Consider the following 23506-nt stretch of genomic DNA (forward strand, 5'->3'; position numbering starts at 1 on the left):
GGACCTCAGTATTTAGGAATATAAATCATTGTCAATACGTTGTGTACACCTAAAAATAAACGGCACACAGATTTTTATACATCATCACCAATAAAATTTAATTACCAACTATATTTAATGAATTGTGAAAAAGAAGAAGGTGGATTAATGGATTTGATTTTTGTACTGACCTTCATGTTGCCCAAACGTTTTGTCCGATCATTTGTTAACAATTTCTTAACTAAGTCTTTTGCTGAGGGATCTATGTGACGAGGCCATTCTATTTTACCACTTAGAATCTTTTCATAGATACCAAATGGATTTTCATCGTAGAAAGGGGGATATCCCACCAGCATCTCATAAATTAGAATGCCTGAAATAGAAAATAAACAAAACAAAGAAATCGAAATTAGAAACTGCATTACAACAATCACTTGAAAATCATTTGATTTTTCCCGGTTTTAAAATATTTAAAAATATAAATAAAACCAAATATATTTCATTTAAACGATCACCAAATGGTCTGTATGAAAAAGACGATTGTATTAATTGAGTGAAATTATTAATACAGTATAAAATTGTATTAAAATTAATTATTTTAATCGCCAAAAATATCAATGCGAAAACAAAATATAAAACCGGTCTGATTGCTGTCTCCTGACCAACCACAATAAAAATGGAGCTTCCAATTAGCGTAAGACTTACCAAGAGCCCACCAATCTACTGCTTTATTGTGTCCCTTAGATTGTATAATTTCAGGTGCCAAATATTCCGGTGTTCCGCATAGTGTCCAGGTGCGATCTCTTAATTTTTTGGCAAAACCAAAATCTGTTATCTTTAAATGGCCATCACGATTAATCAGCAAATTTTCGGGTTTCAAATCTCTGTAGACAATTTGCAGTGAGTGCAAATATTCTAAGGCCAATACTATTTCAGCTGCATAAAAATTAGCTAAAATGTTGGGAAAATATGAAATAAACATTAGAGAACATGGAAAATCCATAAGAATAGAGAAATTCTTTCAACCACGCCACAATAGTGAACTTACATGTGGCTCTATTAAATCTACCGGCATTTCTTAAATATGTGAAGAGTTCACCACCACAAACGTATTCGAAAATCATATAGAGGCAACAGTCATCTTTGGTGGACCATTCCCTGTAAATAACAAAAACATAAAGAATATAATACAAAAAGAATCTTAAGTACACTGACGACATAAATCAAAAGGCTATAGCTCAAGCCGACTTTCTTGGACTTTTTGTCGTATATGTCGAAGGCATATAACGTTATCTTTTTAATTTTATATAAGATCCCGGCTTTGGCTACAGATAAAAAAAAATGTTGCAAATTCGGTTAGTATCGGGAATTTCACCACTGTAGTATCTCAATGGACTGAATAGTCTAAGTGAGCCAAGAAAAAATACTTTCCTCTGGAACGAAATTTTAGACAAACGAAAATTCCCTTTGTTAAAAGGTATTTTCTTTAAGAGCAAATAAATGAAAGTGTTGCAACGATTGCCTCCAGCCTTTTTTATTTGCTTTTAAAGAGAATTTTTCAGAGTCAAAAGAAAACTTCAATTGTCTAAAAGTTCGTTCCTCAGAAAAGAAAACTCTTCTTTCTGTGTAGGTTAAGGAAATTTGAAGCCATAATTTTAATATAAAATGGTACGCTTTCCAAGGAAAATTCATATTTGGCTCGAAATCTACTAAAAGTGGATTTCAAATTCATTTTTTATAAAGCAAATAACAGTTAAAATCTAGTTAAAGTGGATTTTAGAAATTTAAATCAAGAAAATACAATGAAAATATCACTTTTCATACGATTTCAGATCTAACTTCTGTAGATTTATACAGTGAATGGTTATCAGTGCTGCCGCTAGTGAGAAATGGAGTGAAGTAGATTTTGGAAAGCAGTGGAGTAGATTGAATAAAATTGAAGTAGCATACATTTTTGAAAACAAAACAATAGAATTCATTTTATTATACCCTCCACCTCCACCATAGGATGGGGGTATATTAACTTTGTCATTCCGTTTGTAACACATCGAAATATTGCTCTAAGACCCCATAAAGTATATATACTCTGGGTCGTGGTGAAATTCTAAGTCGATCTGAGCATGTCAGTCCGTCCGTCTGTTGAAATCACGCTAACTTCCGAACGAAACAAGCTATCGACTTGAAACTTGGCACAAGTAGTTGTTATTGATGTAGGTCGGATGGTATTGCAAATGGGCCATATCGGTCCACTTTTACGTATAGCTCACATATAAACGGACCCCCAAATTTGGCTTGCGGGGACTCTAAGAGAAGCAAATTGCATCTCTAACAACTATGTTCATCGTAATTAAAGGAATAGGAAAAACAATTAGGAGAAAAATTAAAAATTTGAAGCAGAACAAAAAGTGAAGCAGATTTTTGGAAGAAGGAGTGACGAAGTAAATTTTGTGAAAATGAAGCAAAATACTTCGATTGAAGTAGTAGCGGCAGCACTGATGGTTATTGCTTGAAATAGATAATTTAAACCAGTCATTCCAAAAAAAGTTAGGTCATGTCGGGTAGAAATTACTAATTCTATTGGTCCAAGAAATCGAATCGGGAGATTGGTCTATAAATAAGTTATACCGAAACATTGATCGATATAAACTATATTTGGCAAAGGCCTTTTTGGATAATAGAAAAAGAAAAAAAACTTTCCTCCGGAATGAAATTTTAGATAAACGAAATTCCCTATTTTTATGATATATTTTCTTTTAAAGCAAATAAACCCGAATTTATGATAAGCGATTCAACGAATGTCTTAGATACGAGTATTTTTTTCCATTTGCTTGCTGTGTAAAAATCAATATAAGCATGAAACATGTAAGTAAAAGCTAAAATCAAATTTGTGAACATACTAAAAGTTTTAGTTAAATTTAGGAAATTTTAACTAAACTGTATTAGAAATGCAGTCACACGCCGATTTCACAAAAATAAGTAAATGATTTTCGACAAAATCAAGAGAATTTATAAGACGAAATTATCATTCTTCATTCATTAAAAAAAAGTTTCGTAGTTTGAAGGAACAAATTGGAATTCAAAATTGCAAAAATTTCTTTAGTGCCATACGAAGTTCATGATGAGCGGATTATTGGTAAAATTTAAAAATTTTAAGAAATTCTGAACTATTTTGTTGGAGTCACGAATTTAGTTTATCTTTATACCTTTTTTGTGTATAATTTTTTCCTTTGTTTAAGTTAATTTAACGAACGTACGCAAAAAATTATTAAAGGCATGGAAACGTAATAGTGAAATATAGGTTCACCTTTTTTGAGTGTAACTAAATTTATCATCATTGATCTTTCTACGGTTCTTTGCTACGGTTATAACGAACTAAAATTCCCGGTTCTTTGCAATTCGTTATAAACGTATACGATTAGTCTTAAATTCTCACATTTAATGGAATATCAATTACTCATTTAAACAAGTGACCTAAATTAACATCGCGTGCCATACATACGAGTATGTACATAAATTCACAACATTCAATATCATAATTCTTAAATAATTATTTTTTTTTTTTTTGTTTTTTCGAATAATAATAATTTTCTTTTTTTTCGAATAAATCCCATTATTTGTGTATATGCAAAGTGAAATACTTACAGACTTATGACAAAGGGATGTTTGATTTCACGCAATATGTTACGCTCATTTTTCACATGCTCCACTTGTTTCAAACGAATAACATCGGACATGGCCAACAGTTTCATGGCACAGTATTTTCCCGATATTCGATCACGACAAAGGCACACACGACCAAATGTTCCAGTACCTAAAAATAAATAAATAAAAATAAAAAACAAAAACTGTAGCGAGATTACAATAGACAGACGGACATGGTTATATCATTTTAGAATTTCTCCCTGATCAAGACTATATACTTATATAGTCAGAAATATATATTTCGATGTGTTATGAACGGAGTGGCAAACTTATTATAACATACCCCAATCACCATAGTATTGTTTTGAGTATAAACAAGTATATACGGCCGTAAGTTCGGCCAGGCCGAAGCTTATGTACCCTCCATCATGGATTGCGTAGAAACTTCTTCTAAACACTGCCATCCAGAATCGAATTACTTAAGTTGCGGTAACGCGTGCAAGGTATCTTAAAACCTCCTAACACCATCTTCTAAATTGTATGTAAGTCCATACGTGGTATATATTAAATCAAAAAAGATCGATCCAATACGTATATAATTCAGTTTGACAAAGTAGACACAAAATTTTGACAAAATTTTCTACAGAAATAAAATTTTAACAAAATTTTCTATAGAAATAAAAATTTTGAAAAAATTTTCTATAGAAAGAAAATTTTGACAAAAATTTCTACAGAAATAAAATTTTAACAAAATTTTCTATAGAAACAGACTTTTGACAAAATATTCTATAGAAATAAAAACTTGGTAGATTATTTTTGGTTCGAGTGGCAACCATGATTATGAACAGAATAAAATTTGAACAAAATTTTCTATAGAAATAAATATACTTTATGGGGTCTTAGAGCAATATTTCGATGTGTTACAAACGGAATGACAAAGTTAATATACCCCCATCCTATGATGGAGGGTATAACAAGTATATACGGCCGAAAGTTCGGCCAGGCCGAAGCTTATGTACCCTCCATCATGGATTGCGTAGAAACTTCTTCTAAACACTGCCATCCAGAATCGAATTACTTAAGTTGCGGTAGCGCTTGCCGATGGAAAGGTATCTTAAAACCTCCTAACACCATCTTCTAAATTGTATGTAAGTCCATACGTGGTATATATTAAATCAAAAAAGATCGATCCAATACATATATAATTCAGTTTGACAAAGTAGACACAAAATTTTGACAAAATTTTCTACAGAAATAAAATTTTAACAAAATTTTCTATAGAAATAAAATTTTTGACAAAATTTTCTATAGAAAGAAAATTTTGACAAAAATTTCTACAGAAATAAAATTTTAACACAATTTTCTCTTGAAATAAAATTTTGACAAAATTTTCTATAGAAATAAAATTTTGGTAGATTATTTTTGGCTCTAGTAGCAACCATGATTATGAACCGATATGGACCAATTTTTGTGTGATTGGACCAATTTTGGTATGGTTGTTAGCGACCATATACTAACACCACGTTCCTAATTTGAACCGCATCGGATGAATTTTGCTCCTCCAAGAGGCTCCGGAGGTCAAATCTGGAGAACGTTTTATATGGGGGCTATATATAATTATGGACCGATATGGACCAATTCTAGCACGGTTGTTAAAGATCATATACTAACACCATGTTCCAAATTGCAACCGGATTGCATGAAATTTGCTTCTCTTGGAGACTTCGCAAGCCAAATCTGGGGATCGGTTTATATGGGGGCTATATATAATTATGAACCGATGTGGACCAATTTTTGCATGGTTGTTAGAGACCATATACCAATATCATATACCAAATTTCAGGCGGATCGGATGAAATTTTCTTCTCTTTGAGGCTCCGCAACCCAAATTTGGGGATCGGTTTATATGGGGCTATATATAATTATGGACCGATTTGGACCAATTTTTGCATGATTGTTAGAGACCATATACCAACATCATGTACCAAATTTCAGCCGGATCGGATGAAATTTGCTTCTCTTTGAGCCTCCGCAAGCCAAATCTGGGGATCGGTTTATATGGGGGCTATATATAATTATGGACCTATATGGACCAATTTTTGCACGGTTGTTAGAAACCATATACCAACGCCATGTACCAAATTTCAGCCGGATCGGATGAAATATGCTTCTCTTAGAGGCTCCACAAGCCAAATCTGGGGATCGGTTTATATGGGGGCTATATATAATTATGGACCGATGTGGACCAATTTTTGCATGGTTGTTAGAGACCATATACCAACACCATGTACCAAATTTCAGCCGGATCGGATGAAATATGCTTCTGTTAGAGGCTCCACAAGCCATATCTGAGGGTCCCTTTATATGGGGGCTATACGTAAAAGTGGACCGATATGGCCCATTTTCAATACCATCCGACCTACATCGATAACAACTACTTGTGCCAAGTTTCAAGTCGATAGCTTGTTTCTTTCGGAAGTTAGCGTGATTTCAACAGACGGACGGACGGACGGACATGCTTAGATCGACTCAGAATTTCACCACGACTCAGAATATATATACTTTATGGGGTCTTAGAGCAATATTTCGATGTTACAAACGGAATGACAAAGTTAATATACCCCCATCCTATGATGGAGGGTATAAAAAGGGAAATTTCGTTTGTCTTAAATTTCGTTCGGGAAAAAAGTAATTTTTCTTTGGGTATAAACATAATTTTAGTAGTGATTTAATGGCTATTAATATTATTTTATATTTGAAGGAATGGTCTATTCGTCGTTAGTAACCATCTTATACCGTATTGTACGAAAAGCTTGCTTTAAAAGTGACGAGAAACAATTTTCCCACTATCAATTTATAATAAACGGTCATTCACTTGAAATAATTTAAAGTGTTTTAATAATCATAGATATTGCTAATGTTTATCTCTACCATTTCAATCTGTAGTAAAGAGACATGCTTTTTTATGTGAAATAGTCTAGTCGTTCATCAATTTTCCTCTTTTTTTAAGTTTTCTATCTAACCGGTTTGATGTTTTCGCTTGCAATTTCTCTCTTTTGCAATAGAAGACAAGGCAGCAGCGAGCGTCAATTACCCCATGACTGCGAGACTATTTATCCCCATCGATCGGCTTGTCACTGTCAAATGGTTTTTCTTATGCTCATGCGTGCAGGCAAGTGTCTGGAAAACTGGTTATTTATCTGATGGTTTTTCTTCAACTTTTTTGCTTCAATGATGAATGCTTGGACGATCATAAACGCTTTTCTTTTTGCATAACTTTCTCAAAAACAGTGATTATTTAAATGCTAGTGCAATTATTTGCTAAGCGAATGGTAGTTAATATTAGTGTCATAGTAATTGCTTGATTTTTTTTCTTTGTGCGGGCAAGCAGGCCCGCAGGAGCAAAACCAAAAGCGTTTTGTGGCACAGCTTTTGATTTATGGAAAGAAATGCACGTTGCATGTTGCTCAAACCTAGTTTTAGGCAATGTTTCCTATTAAGTTTGGGAATGGCTTTTTTGGAAGGAAAGTTCAAAGTCAAACTTGGCTACTTAAGTTAGAAATTGCCAAATATAAAAACTAATACACCTAAGATACTTAAGTGTACCATTCGCTGAACTTTTTCTGATGGATGAAATATTTTAGTCCTTTCTTCAATATTAAGTCATCTTATCTACTCACATGCTTGTGATATGAAAAAAAATTGACACCAAGGCATAACTGCTTCTCGAGTTTTTCTTTATCATTATGAATACAAAATTAAATAACGTAGGTTTAAAAAAAATCATAAATCTTTTTTAAGGATTTATGATTTATACACGGATAGAAAAGTAGGTTTTTCATATTTTCAGTTGTGAAAAAATATATTACGGGCTGAATTTTTAAACAACATTTTTAAATGCTAAAAAATACAATGTACACATGTACGATTTTATATATTTTTTAATTGTACCTTTTCCCAGACGGAGAATTGTACCGTGGACCATACAGTTTGTAAGCCCATACACTATCTACGCTATATAGCTGTTATTGTCATCAACAGACAATTATCTATCAACTAACCATCAATACAGAAGAAATTGAGTTATATTTATAGAGCATACTTTTGGGTGTCCATAAGTTGACGTAAAGAAACTTTATTTAAACGAAACATACGATTTTCTTGGACGCTTTCGTACAAACGATGCACCAAATAAAACTTTTAGAAACAAAAATAATGTAATTTTACATTTATTCCAAAAAATTTTGAAACATTTCGAAAGGATGTTCCGCATTACTATATTTTATTATATTAAAATTTTTTTAACAAGAAACCTCAAAATGTTTCTTATATCTTATACATAAAGGCAAAAGAGAACAGTGCTTGATATAAACGAAATTGATTTTGGATATTTTGATTTTAGAATAAAAAGTTTTTTTTTTTTTTTTTGCTAAAATAAAAAATTTATAATTTTTTTGATAAAGGTTAGAGCTTTATGAAACAATAAAAAAACAACACCAAAAAAGGAATTGGTCGTAACACAAGTCCCTCCTCCAATTTAGCAAAGATTCCTACTTCGATCTAATTAGCATATTTATTAAACGATCTATCTAATTCCGTTTTGTATATAATAATATTTTATTAATTTATTTCCTGGAAATGTTTAGTGAAATCGGTACAGATTTAGATTTTGGTCTCATATATATTTATGTAATGCTCTAATATCTTATTTCATATACTGCACTTGAAAAAAAGGTAGCTATTTTTTTTTTGCAGATTTAGGTATGATATATATCATCCGAATGTTCCCATTTATTCCTACACTGAAAAAAAAGCATATCCAAAGATTTTGTCTTTACTTCAAAAAATTTGGTGTTGATTCCGAGCCAAAGAAGCGGAGAATACAAGTAAGTATACTTTTACGACACAATTCTCTTTTAAATTTGGGTTTTGTGCACTTGCTTCTAGGAAGCAAATTTTAGTTTTTGCTTTCTCAGCTTTTTTACTTCATATGCTATCAAAGTCCTTTAAAAACGAGTTAACGACAACTTTATTTTCCAAATTAAGACTCGACTTCCAGTAGAAATTATACTATCTTTCAAGTAAAAAACTTCTTTAAAATAAAGTTTTGAAAAACATGTCCTATATTTTAACGATTTTTTGCTTTGTAGTCAGATGCAAAAAGACAAGAAATTTAAAGACAATTTCATTAAATTTAAAGAATATTTCTGAATTATTAAAGTCAAGTTGACCTTACCCCAAAATTTTTTGCTTTCATATTATGATACCCACTTTTAAGTCAAATCACTTAATTATAAGGACAATACGACTTCATTGAAAAGTCGACAAGGACAAGGAAAAAAACATTATATTAAAGAAATGCATCTTCTATGCTAAGCAAAATTTGCATTCTTATTTTAGAGGCATGAAATTTTAGACTTCACGACAATATTTTTTTCAGTGTAGATTTATTATTTTACATGACGGCTTTTAACCGTGCTTATATGCATATATCTCGCCCAAAAAGGATACACTGGCTTGGAGCTTCGCCCGAATCTCTTTCATTTTTCTTATTTGTTCACCAAATAGGTTTTTGCAGTCTTTGTTTATAGTCTACATATACAATTATCCGAACAATGTCACTAAAAGTAAATTAAGAAATAGAAAAATATGTGTTGGGATTTTGTGTCATTCATGACAAATGGTTATTAATCGTATGGAAATACATCAAGTAAGAAATATTCAACTGGGTGCAAGATTTTGGCGTATTTTTCAGTTGTATTTAAGTTATTTACGAATTTAAAATTTCAATTTAATTTTTAAACAATCACGTAAGTTGTGAACAAAATTTGAAGCACCTTTCATGAATGTTCGTGAATGGGACTAATATTTATATGAATAAAATTTCTGCAAAATCACGCTCACGAAAAAAAAAATCAAGATTTAATTCTTTCTGATATGTTAAATGAATTTTATTTAGCTGTCGAACTACATCCTATTAATTAATAGTTTTATCTTTGCTCTTTACCTGTTGTCACGAAATATGTCGTGACTCACGAACAATTTTTTGAGTAATTTACCTTAGCGGCGTGTCTGAAAACATGAGCATTATTGAAATCGAGAGCGTTATTATACTTTTAACAACCCAAGATGTCACTAAAATTGTAAATGAATTTAACTCTTAAGCTTTTTATGTTGGTGAGCGTGATTATTTTCGTAAGCGTAAATCTTTACTCAAGTACACTCACGAAGATAATATTTTCGTGACTCACGCTCACGCGCGACATTTTGGTTTGTTAATCACGCACACTCACGCCGTTGCCATGAGCGCGAGTCACGCGTGAGTCTCAAAAATTTTCGTGAGTAGTGTAAGGTTTAATGTTATTTTCATTGTTTGGTTTTTACTTTTTATTCTTTTTGCGATATTTAATTGTCCAATTTTTTTTTCTTAGAAGAGACTTGACCAAAAGAAGTGAAAAATGGGTATGTGTGTTATTTGCTGGGTAGTGATGTTTTGTAGGATTAACTCCTATGTCGTTCTCCCTCGTTCATTTCCCAGTTATCCGAAGGGCTGTCTATACGGGTATTTTTCGAGATCCAATTTGTACATTGACGACGGAATGTTATCCATTAAAATATTGCAGTCATTCCAAATTTCGCCAGTCTATCTATGGGGGGCGGTATTGTTCATTTACTCGAACAAAGTTAACAGGTGTTGTTTTTTTCTTCATTTTTGTTCATTATAAAAATATTCAATTTATTTCATTATATATCGAATAAATATGAAAGCCTTCAACAATAATGGTATATTGCATGGAAAGCTGTCAATAGATCATATGAAATATATTTCTGAATAAACAATAAAATTCAATTATTTTCAATTTCCCATTCTTTCACTTAAGAATTTCAATACTGATGAGTACCAACCGTCAACAAAATTGGGCATTTAACACCTTCAATTTACCAAAGCAAGCTGCAAGAATTTTACAGCAGAAATTAAATTTTGACAAGAATTGGATGAAGATTTCAAATATTTGTTCAATGTATACAAATAAGTGAAATTTTCAACCAGTGGAGTCAAACTAATGTACTTTTTATACCCTGCGCCACACTGTGGAACAGGGTATTATAAATTAGTGCATATGTTTGCAACACCCAGAAAGAGACGAGATACACACATGGTGTCTTTGGCAATAATGTCCGTCCGTCCGTCTGTCTGTGAACACATTTTTGTGATCAAAGTCTAGGTCGCAGTTTAAGTCCAATCGCCGTCAAATTTGGCACAAGTTCCTCGTTTGGGTCAGAGTAGAACCCTATTGCGTTTGGAAGAAATCGGTTCAGATTTAGATATAGCTCCCATATATATCTTTCGCCCGATATACACTTATATGGACCCAGAAGCCAGAGTTTTACCCTGATGTGCTTGAAATTTTTCGCCCAGAGTTCAAAGTTGTAGTCCGATTTACGTCAAATTTTGCACAGGTAGTAGAATTAAACTACTAAGTATGCATGTCAAATTTGGTTGAAATTGGTTCAGATTTCTATATAGCTTCCATATATATGCTTTTCCGATATGGGCAAAAATGACCAAAATACCTACATTTTCCTTATAAAATCGCCACTGCTAAGTCGAAAACTTGCAAAAGTGACTCAATTTTCCTTTATTTCTAATACATATCTATCGACCGATAAATCATAAATACACTTTTGCGAAGTTACCTCAAAATTGGTTCAGATTAAAATATTTCCCATATTTATACCCTTCACCACTACTGTGGTACAGGGTATAATAAGTTTGTGCATTTGTATGTAACGCCAAGAAATAATAGTCATAGACCCATCTTTTAGTATACCGATCGGCTTAGAATTAAATTCTGAGTCGATTTACCGATGTCCGTCTGTCCGTCCGTCTGTCTGTATATGTAATTTTGTGCACAAAGTACAGCTCGCAATTTAAGTCCGATCGTCCTCATGGCATGGGGTCTTTCTTCGGGTCAAAGACAATCGCTATTGATTTTGGAAAAGATCGGTTCAGATTTAGATATAGCTGCCATATATATTTATCACCGACTTGAGCATAATTCACGTGTTTATGGACCGATCTTCTTCAAATTTTGTACATCTGAATGTTTTGTCGGTCACGTAAAACCTGCAAAACATCAGCTAAATCGGTTCAGATTTAGATATAGCTCCCATATATATCTTTCGTCCGATTTGCACTTATATGGCTTCAAAAGCCAGAATTTTACCCTGATTTGCTTCAAATTTAGCACAAGGGGTACGTTTAATAATATTGTTAACTGTGCCAAATTCGGTTAAAATCGGTTCAGATTTAGATATAGCTCCCATATATATCTTTCGTCCAATTTGCACTTATATGGCTTCAAAAACCAGAATTTTGCCCTGATTTGATTCAAAATTTGCACAAAGTGTACGTTTTATAATATGGTTAACTCTGCCAAATTTGGTTGAAATCGGTTCAGATTTAGATATAGCTCCCATATATATCTTTCGTCCGATTTGGACTTATATGGCCTCAAAAGGCAGAATTTTACCCTGATTTGCTTCAAATTTTGCACAATGAGTACGTTTAATAATATTGTTAACTGTGCCAAATTTGGTTAAAATCGGTTCAGATTTAGATATAGCTCCCATATATATCTTTCGTCGGATTTGCTTTATATGGCTTCAAAAACCAGAATTTTGCCCTGATTTAATTCAAAATTGGCACAAAGTGTACGTTTAATAATATGGTTAACTGTGCCAAATTTGGTTGAAATCGGTTCAGATTTAGATGTAGCTCCCATATATACCTTTGGTCCGATTTGCGCTTATATGCCCTCTAAAGACAGAATTTTACCCTGATTTGCTTCAAATTTTCCAAAAGGAGTGCGTTTAATAGTATGGTTAACTGTGTCAAATTTGTTTGAACTCGGTTCAGATTTAGATATAGCTCCCATATATATATTTCGTCCGATTTGCACAAAAGCCAGAGTTGAATCCTGATTTGCTTCAAATTTTGTATATATGCGCCAGAGTTGAGTAGAATATTTCATATTTTAGACCCATTTTCAATGGGAGTTTCCTTCAGTTGACTCGATAGTTTCCACAGAGAATATATTTAATATGCTTTTTGATCTAATTGGTTCAGATTTCGTAGTCATATTTCACACTGTAATACCACACTTTCCACAAAACCCACACCCACCACAATTGACCACATATAATGCCGAGATTTAACCAATATCCTTGTAAAAGCGCCACTGTAGCAAAAATTTTAAATATTACTTAAATTTTCCTTTATCTCGAATACGTATTTCTCGCTCGATAATTCGTAAATATTATTTCGTACAATTGCATTAAAATTGCTCTGGCTTTATATTTCCCATATTTTGTAACAACATTGTGTTTCATCCCAGGGTGTCAGCCGATTTAAATTTTAATTCTAGAGATTTTATAGAAGTACAAAAATTGTCTCCATATTGTATATAAATTATATAAATATTTCTAATAAAAGCCTTCATAATAACTCCCAACAAATTTGAACGATTTGAAATGGTAACACAAATTTTTGGTCTACATAGTGATGAAGGGTATAATATAGTCGGCCCTGACCGACTTTAGACTTTACTTACTTGTTTTTTACTAACATAGTGTACTATCCCAAGGCATTAGCCGACTTAAATTTTAAGTCTATAGATTATAAATTTTCTTCAGATGGAGTCAGATTTAAATGGATGTATTTGGGACAAAAACCTTTATATATAGCATCCAACACATTTGACGGATTTGATATAGTATCGAAAATGTGGATTTACAAAGTGGTGCAGCGTATAATATAGTCGGCCCCGCCCGACTTTAGACTTTCCTTACTTGTTTATATTGGGTAATCGAAAAAGTTTTACATATCTTGTCGATAGATGTCGTTGCAGCCGTCTTTCTTCATTGCTGCCTATCGCATTACATCAAATCATACGGTGGTGGAATGTTAAGATTTTAAGTTTCGGAGATGCTACAAAAATGTTACAATTGTTCAAAAATAGAGTGAATGTAATGAAGAAATTCTCAAGGCATACATTTGTAAAAAAAATTCGTAGAAATAGTAACAACGGATAAAGTGGACAATATAAATACACAAACAAAGTTTACTTGTTTCCAAAGATGCAACTTCTCAGAAATATAGACATTTCTTAGGAAGCAAAATATAACATACACTTCAAACTAAAAAATTTTTCTTTACTTTCAAAAGAAAAAAAGAAAGTCAAACCAAAAAGACACAAAATCTTCAAGCTAATTCTTAGCCTTTATTGGAAGCTTTCTTGTCATTAATCCACAGATTCAATAAGTCAATTATTAATTTATTTATTTATTACAAGATTTACAATCATAATAACAATCATAAAAAATTAGGTGCTAACAACAGGAGGAGAATAGGATTAGTTAAATTCAACTATATGAGATTAAATCTTTTACAATATTTTAGTAATGTAAGGAATACGTCAATTAAATTATAAGTTATTTCTTGAAATAAAAAAGGGTTTTTTTTACTGTGGGTGTAATGAACACAACTTATGTCAGAGATTATGAACTTTTTTATACCCTCCACCATAGGATGGGGGTATATTAAATTATTAACTTTGTCATTCCGTTTGTAACACATCGAAATATTGCTCTAAGACCCCATAAAGTATATATATTCTGGGTCGTGGTGAAATGACAAACGATTCCACGATTGTTTCCAATCTTTTAAAAATTTTTAGCATTCATTTTTTTTTTTTGTTTTTTGGTGTATTACTCGATCTTTGGTGTATTATTCAATAGCTTAACAAAACTATTGACATTTATTAAAAGAAAATGCTAATGTACGCAAAAAATTATTAGAGTAAAGGAAACTTTCTCTAAAACTAAAATAAAGTTAAATTGGCTTTGGGGGTTCACTTTTTTGAGTGTATTTTCCGTGTGGTTTTTATGGGTCCAGTAGTAATAAACTTCTAATTTACGAAGACATTTCAGGAAATTCACTCATGCTCAAATGTTGTGGTATACTAATTCAGTAGGATTTAGGATCGGTTACGACCGATTTTTGCTCTTTTTTTGTTTTTGTATTTATTATTATTTTTTTCGGTTTTTGTAGATCAATTTGACTCTAGAATTTGTATGACAATAAATTTCATAGGAAAATCCATTAAAAATTATTAGATCTTGTATATATGCTTCTTTGGACAGCGCTTTTCCTATTATGCCGGAATGAGTGAAAGATTTTGATAGTCGATTTTGTTTGTGTTATGTTCTGCTACAATGACTTGTATGAGAACAATAAGGGGTGAGGGGTTTGAATTTTGTTTCGCTTCAAAATCTACATAATAATGTACGGTTGGAAATCCTCTTCTGTCATTTCCGTAGTATATACAAGGTATTTTCGTTTATATTTTTTGTTTATGTTAGTTTTAGCCGCGTTTGATTAGCCTGAAACATTGTAGACAAATTTACGCGCAAATTTAGAATTTGAGCAAAAAAATTGTCACAACGGGCATGTTGTTGTCACCTGAGGCTAGTCTTGGGTAAAATCGTTCACTGTAGTGATTAGGATTTATCATATATCAAATCGTTCCACATCCAGGAAACAAAAGTGAAGTGAGATATTAAATAAGAAAGGAACTGTGACGCGAAAGCAATGGAACTAAAGGGTGATACGGACAAAATTTGGTCAATATAAACTTGACGTATTTCTTTCAATTTTGCATTTAAAAAACCTGAACACCCCTCATTTTGAAGGTGTGTGTGTGTAGAATGTTGCTTCTATTTTGATTTTGGAATTCACTCTTCAGTTGTCAAAATGCCGTCCAAGCAAGAAGAGCAGCGTATCAAAATTTTGCTCGCTCATCGCGAAAATCCGAGCTACTCGCACGCAAAGCTGGCAAAATCGCTAAAAGTTGCCAAATCAACCGTTACAAATGTAATTAAAGTGTTTGGGGAACGTTTGTCGATAGCCAGGAAGTCTGGATCGGGGGGAAATCGAAAACCGGAAGTCGCTGAGACGACACAGAGAGTTGCCGGTAGTTTCAAGCGAAACCCTAACCTCTCTCTCCGAGATGCCGCAAATAAGCTGGGTGTATCGTCTACAACCGTGCATCGAGCCAAAAAACGAGCCGGACTATCGACTTACAAGAAGGTAGTGACTCCAAATCGCGATGATTAACAAAATACGACGGCCAAAGCGCGATCCCGGAGGCTGTACACGACGATGCTGACGAAATTTGACTGCGTGGTAATGGACGACGAAACCTACGTCAAAGCCGACTACAAGCAGCTTCCTGGACAGGAGTTTTATACGGCAAAATGAAGGGAAAAGGTAGCAGATATTTTCAAGCACACAAAACTGTCAAAGTTCGCAAAGAAATATCTGGTTTGGCAAGCCATCTGTACCTGTGGCTTGAAAAGCAGCATTTTCAAAGCTTCCGGGACTGTCAACCATGAAATTTACGTGAAAGAGTGTTTGAATAAACGTCTGCTGCCTTTCCTGAAGAAACACGGTTGTTCCGTACTGTTTTGGCCGGATTTGGCATCTTGCCATTACGTTAAAAAGGCCATGGAGTGGTACGCCGCCAACAACGTGCAGGTGGTTCCCAAGGACAAGAACCCTCCCAACACGCCAGAGCTCCGCCCAATTGAGAAATACTGGGCTATTGTCAAGCGGAACCTAAAGAAGATCAAAAAAACTGCTAAGGACGAGCAGCAGTTCAAGGCAAACTGGCTTTCTGCGGCGAAGAAGGTGGACAAGGTGGCTGTACAAAATCTGATGGCAGGTGTCAAGCGTGAGGCCCGGCAATTCGGATTTGGAAAAGCGAAAGCCTAACTGAATATCTTTCCTGAATTTTATACTAATTGAACTTGAAAAAGAAATTTAATTTGATTTTTTAAATAAACGATTTCACCGATTCACACGCGTTTTCCCTTGACCAAATTTTGACCGTATCACCCTTTAGTACAGGTCGTTCGTTGGAACTATTTTGCTGCGGAACGACATAAGATTACCTGAGGCGAAAGTTAAAAGACTTGTAATTGAATATATTTACTTTGCGGGATATTGACTTATTACTCATTTAAAAAATTATAACAATCTCTTTCTATTTTTGGCGATTTTGTAAATCCCTCCACCCATTGTTATATCACATAATAAAGCCTCTTAATTATTTTTAATTACTTATCCTAAGAAATCGATAAAATCAATACCATATACATTCAATCATTGTTTATTGCAATAAAAGTTTCAATATTAATGATTATATTTATATAAATATTTAACACAATGTTTCGTTTATATTTAAACTTAAGGCATGTGGCATGTTAAATGCATTATTTCGTTATAGAATAGTAAAAGAAATAAAAACTATCACTCAAAACTTCTTGATCTGATTAAGAAATTGAAGTATGAAGATTAGGCATGCTTTGATAGTCCTTGTTCATATGTGATAATAGACAAGACTGGTGGAATTAAATTTTCTTATATGATATGCGTGAACGGGATATTTTTATACCCTCCATGGGGGTATATTAACTTTGTCATTCCGTTTGTAACAAATCGAAATATTGTTCTAAGACCCCATAAAGTATACAAATTCTGGGTCGTGGTGAAATTCTGAAGAGATCTAAGCATGTCCCTCTGTTGAAATGACGCTAACTTTCGCACGAAGCAAGCTATCGGATGGTATTGCAAATGGGCCATATTGGACCACTTTTACGTATAGCCTCCACATAAACCGACACCCAGATTAGTATATGGTATCTAAGAACCATGCAAAAACTGGTCCATATCGGTCCATAATTATATATAAAGGGTGATACGGTCTAAATTTGGTCAATATAAACTTGACGTATTTCTTTCAATTTTGCATTTAAAAAACCTGAACACCCCTCATTTTGAAGGTGTGTGTGTGTAGAATGTTGCTCCTATTTTGATTTTGGAATTCACTCTTCAGTTGTCAAAATGCCGTCCAAGCAAGAAGAGCAGCGTATCAAAATTTTGCTCGCGCATCGCGAAAATCCGAGCTACTCGCACGCAAAGCTGGCAAAATCGCTAAAAGTTGCCAAATCAACCGTTACAAATGTAATTAAAGTGTTTGGGGAACGTTTGTCGACAGCCAGGAAGTCTGGATCGGGGGGAAATCGAAAACCGGAAGCCGCTGAGACGACAAAGAAAGTTGCCGGTAGTTTCAAGCGAAACCCTAACCTGTCTCTCCGAGATGCCGCAAATAAGCTGGGTGTATCGTCTACAACCGTGCATCGAGCCAAAAAACGAGCCGGACTATCGACTTGCAAGAAGGTAGTGACTCCAAATCGCGATGGTAAACAAAATACGACGGCCAAAGCGCGATCCCGGAGGCTGTATACGACGATGCGGACGAAGTTTGACTGCGTGGTAATGGACGACGAAACCTACGTCAAAGCCGACTACAAGCAACTTCCGGGACAGGAGTTTTATACGGCAAAAGGAAGGGGAAAGGTAGCAGATATTTTCAAGCACATAAAACTGTCAAAGTTCGCAAAGAAATATCTGGTTTGACAAGCCATCTGTACCTGTGGCTTGAAAAGCAGTATTTTCATAGCTTCCGGGACTGTCAATCAAGAAATTTACGTGAAAGAGTGTTTGAATAAACGTCTGCTGCCTTTCCTGAAGAAACACGGTTGTTCAGTACTGTTTTGGCCGGATTTGGCATCTTGCCGTTACAGTAAAAAGGCCATGGAGTGGTACGCCGCCAACAACGTGCAGGTGGTTCCCAAGGACAAGAACCTTCCCAACACGCCAGAGCTCCGCCCAATTGAGAAGTACTGGGCTATTGTCAAGCGGAACCTAAAGAAGACCAAAAAAACTGCTAAGGACGAGCAGCAGTTCAAGGCAAACTGGCTTTCTGCGGCTAAGAAGGTAGACAAGGTGGCTGTACAAAATCTGATGGCAGGTGTCAAGCGTGAGCCCCGGCAATTCGGATTTGGAAAAGCGAAAGCCTAACTGAATATTTTTCCTAAATTTTGTACTAATAAAAAAGAAATTTAATTTGATTTTTTAAATAAACGATTTCACCGATTTACACGCGTTTTCCCTTGACCAAATTTTGACCGTATCACCCTTTAGCTCCCATATAAAACGATCCCCAGATTTGACCTCCGGAGCCTCATCCGATTCGGTTGAAATATGGTACGAGGTGTTCGTAAATGGTCTCTAACAACCATGCAAAAATTGGTCCATATCGGTCCATAATGATATATAGCCCCCATATAAGCCGTTTCCCAGATTTGACCTCCGGAGCCTCTTGGAGGAGCAAAACTCATCAGATCCGGTTGAAATTTGGAACGTGGTGTTAGTATGTGACAGCTAACAACCATGCCAAAATTGGTCCATATCGGTTCGTTGTTGTTGTTGTAACAGTTTATTGTGATTTCATCCATTTTATGTTATACGCTTTGGTACTTCAGCTTGTGGCCAAATTGAGAAACTCTGCGACTAAGGTGGGGTGTGTCCAGAGTGATCTGGTGGTAAGTCGGGTTGGTTTAGCTGAGCAAGAGAAAGGACGACGTCAGCTACGCTGCTATCAATCACTGATAAGTAGGAATTGAGGCGGCTGCACTTACCTGATCTTAATCATCCAAACCACCATGAGATGGTGGTTTGGATGATTATTGCGATAACAACCCAGGATATACTGCTTTGACAACATGTAATTGTGTCTTCGCACAGGGATGATCTTTGTCTCCACATAAAGGTGATCCAGGGGTTTGCTGCGGAGACATCCAGTCGCAGTTCTAAGGGCAGCGTTCGGCCAGGTCTGTATGTTGTTCCACTAGTCTGCGGTGTCCACACTGGAGCTGCATAGTTAACAAGGTTTTTTGTCCGCACCCCAAGTACTGCCGGCAAGTGACTTGAGGACTATGTTTCTACCACGGAGCTTATTACAAATTGCAGTGGCATGGGCATACGACCTGAAAAGGCTGTCGAATGTGACCCCAAGAATCTTGGGGTAATTTGTGGTCTGAATTATTTCGCCATCGACTATTCACTACATGGACGGCGCACTCTGCCGTCCATGTAGTGAATAGTGCAATCCCACGGCGGCGGGTTCTGTGTACCGGATTGACCCGATGGATACTATTCACAGGCCAGCGGCTGCCACATCAGTGTACGTGTTGCTTCGTCCATATCGGTTCGTAATCATGGTTACCACTCGACCAAAATTTTATTTCTATAGGGAGTTAGGGAGTTTTAAGATACCTTGCAATCGGCAAGTGTTACCGCAACCCCAGTAATACGATTGTGGATAACAGCCTTTAGTAGAAGGTTCTTACGGCCTTATATTTATACTTGTTTAATTTGAAAAATCCATTCATGCGTGGGCAGCTGAAAAATCTTATCGTATCACTCATTTTTTTATATTTATAATTAACTTTATTGAACTAAACATGTACTGCATAGGCCGAACATCGTTTGCTATTTCTATATTTGAGAATTTCGGATATGTTCTTGGTTTAACATGACCTCTAATGGGGAACAATTTACATGACCGTCTGACGGTGAACTCTGTACTGCAAATTTCTGGGAAAAGTCCCCTTACTGGAACAATAACTGCAATACTTCTGTTTCACCACATGGTTGTCACGTAGATGTCCTTTATTTTTCATTAAATAACAAGTATATACGGCCGTAAGTTCGGCCAGGCCGAAGCTTATGTACCCTCCATCATGGATTGCGTAGAAACTTCTTCTAAACACTGCCATCCACAATCGAAATAAATAAGTTGCGGTAACGCTTGCCGATGGCAAGGTATATTAAAACCTCCTAACACCATCTTCTAAATTGTATGTAAGTCCATACGTGGTATATATTAAATCAAAAAAGATCGATCCAATACGTATATAATTCAGTTTGACAAAGTAGACATAAAATTTTGACAAAATTTTCTACAGAAATAAAATTTTAACAAAATTTTCTATAGAAATAAAAATTTTGACAAAATATTCTATAGAAAGAAAATTTTGACAAAAAATTTCTACAAAAATAAAATTTTAATAAAATTTTCTATAGAAATAAACTTTTGACAAAATTTTCTATAGAAATAAAATCTTGGTAGATTATTTGTGGCTCGAGTGGCAACCATGATTATGAACCGAATAAAATTTGAACAAAATTTTCTATAGAAATAAAATTTTGAAAATGATGAAAATTTTATTATGAACCGAATAAAATTTTAACAAAGTTTTCTCTAGAAATAAAATTTTGACAAAATTTTCTATAGAAATAAAATTTTGACAAAATTTTCTACAGAAATAAAATTTTGGTAGATTATTTTTGGCTCTACACGCTCACAAAAAATCGCTTCTGTAACATATACTCCCAAACATATTTTGCTTCAAGCATATACATTTTTGGCTATTGCCCAAACATTTATATGTTTGATCTCTTCCAATATATAATATGTTTGAAAGCATATTGGTCTAAACAATATATGTTTGGGTAGTCAATTTCCAAACATTTTGTATTTTTGAATCCAAATTCAATAATGTTGTCTTCCAAAAAACAATATGTTATTATGTGAACATATAATATGTTTGGAAGCATTTTGCACCCAAAAATATTATATGCTTAAAAAAATTCTCCCAAACAATATTGTGCTCAAAATTTTGTTTATTTATTTATATATTTACAATCATAATGAATTATGAAAATAAACAGGTAATATAGGTGCTAACAACATAGGTTTTCGACCTGAATGTTGTTTCTGCCCAATTGTATATTCCCCCACATCTTTCTCACTTCCACGAGATTTTTTAGTTCTTAGCACCTTTTTCTGTAATACAAACATTGTAGAAGAAATTATTCAATTGTATAATTTTTTTTTTAATTTAATTTTACCTTTTGCCGGACGGGGATTCGAACAGCGGACCACACAGTTTGTAAGGATTAAAGAAGTAGCTGATCAATTGCCCAAGGAAAAATAAAATGTTAATTTTGTAATAACAAGCAACAACCACCAACTTAATTCAATATCGCTCCCTGTTAAATAGCGCTCCAAGCTACTAAACACATATATGTTTATAGGCTATTTCTAAATTAATATATGTTTGCATCCAAGCATATTATATTTAAAAACATTTTATGTCCCAAACATAATATGTTCTAACATATTAACATATATGTCCCAAACATGTTATGCTAGTTTATGAACATTATATGCTTGCTCTCAAAAGTATTGTGTTTAAAAATTTGTGTTCCAAACATATAATGTTTATAGCCAAACATATGAAAAACAGTCTTTTTCATCCGTGTAGTGGCAACCATGATTATGAACCGATATGGACCAATTTTTGTGTGATTGGACCAATTTTGGTATGGTTGTTAGCGACCATATACTAACACCACGTTCCTAATTTGAACCGGATTGGATGAATTTTGCTCCTCCAAGAGGCTCCGGAGGTCAAATCTGGAGAACGTTTTATATGGGGGCTATATATAATTATGGACCGATATGGACCAATTCGGGCACGGTTGTTAAATATCATATACTAACACCATGTTCCAAATTACAACCGGCTTGGATGAAATTTGCTTCTCTTGGAGACTTCGCAAGCCAAATCTGGGGATCGGTTTATATGGGGGCTATATATAATTATGAACCGACGTGGACCAATTTTTGCATGGTTGTTAGAGACCATATACCAACATCATGTACCAAATTTCAGCCGGATCGGATGAAATTTGCTTCTCTTTGAGGCTCCGTAACCCAAATCTGGGGATCGGTTTATATGGGGGTTATATATAATTATGGACCGATGTGGACCAATTTTTGCATGATAGTTAGAGACCATATACCAACACCATGTACCAAATTTCAGCCGGATCGGATGAAATATGCTTCTCTTAGAGGCTCCACAAGCCAAATCTGGTGATCGGTTTATATGGGGGCTATATATAATTAAGAACCGATATGGACCAATTTTTGCATGGTTGTTAGAGACCATATACCAACATCATGTACCAAATTTTAGCCGAATCGGATGAAATTTTCTTCTCTTTGAGGCTCCGCACGCCAAATATGGGGATCGGTTTATATGGGGGCTATATATAATTATGAACCGATGTGGACCAATTTTTGCATGGTTGTTAGAGACCATATACCAACACCATGTACCAAATTTCAGCCGGATCGGATGAAATTTGCTTCTCTTTTAGGCTCCACAAGCCAAATCTGGGGATCGGTTTATATGGGGGCTATATATAATTATGGACCGATGTGGACCAATTTTTGCATGGTTGTTAGAGACCATATACCAACACCATGTACCTAATTTCAGCCGGATCGGATGAAAGATGCTTCTGTTAGAGGCTCCACAAGCCAAATCTGAGGGTCTCTTTATATGGGGGCTATACGTAAAAGTGGACCGATATGGCCCATTTTCAATACCATTCGACCTACATCGATAACAACTACTTGTGCCAAGTTTCAAGTCGATAGCTTGTTTCGTTCGGAAGTTAGCGTGATTTCAACAGACGGACGGACGGACATGCTTAGATCGACTCAGAATTTCACCACGACCCAGAATATATATACTTTATGGGGTCTTAGAGCAATATTTCAATGTGTTACAAACAGAATGACAAAGTTAATATACCCCCATCCTATGATGGAGGGTATAAAAAAACAAGTATATATGGCCGTAAGTTTGGCCAGGCCGAATCTTGTCTACCCTCCACCATGGATTGCGTAGAAACTTCTACGAAAGAATGTCATCCACATTCGAATTACTTCGATTGTGGTATCTTAAATCGTTTTCTAAATTGTGAGTTAGTCCATACGTGGTATATTTTAGACAAAAAAGGTATGTGTAGGTAAGTCTACAAATAGTTACGAATCGATAT

General features: G+C 34.5%; 1 protein-coding gene across 6 annotated transcripts in view; it reads right to left on the reverse strand.

The window, feature by feature from the left end:
- Window positions 1-23506, reverse strand: part of Pka-C3 (Protein kinase, cAMP-dependent, catalytic subunit 3) — a 172177-nt gene that overhangs the window by 47660 nt on the left and 101011 nt on the right. For all 6 annotated transcript variants that reach the window (XM_075303393.1, XM_075303392.1, XM_075303391.1 and 3 more), the window contains 4 exons: window positions 3622-3790; window positions 1028-1137; window positions 685-930; window positions 171-352 (listed from right to left, as the gene is read on the reverse strand). In XM_075303393.1, the coding sequence (XP_075159508.1) occupies window positions 171-352; window positions 685-930; window positions 1028-1137; window positions 3622-3790 (707 nt within the window). The remainder of the gene's footprint in view (window positions 1-170; window positions 353-684; window positions 931-1027; window positions 1138-3621; window positions 3791-23506) is intronic.

The sequence above is a fragment of the Haematobia irritans genome, chromosome 4 (genome assembly GCF_050003625.1).
Source record: "Haematobia irritans isolate KBUSLIRL chromosome 4, ASM5000362v1, whole genome shotgun sequence".
NCBI lineage: Eukaryota > Metazoa > Arthropoda > Insecta > Diptera > Muscidae > Haematobia > Haematobia irritans.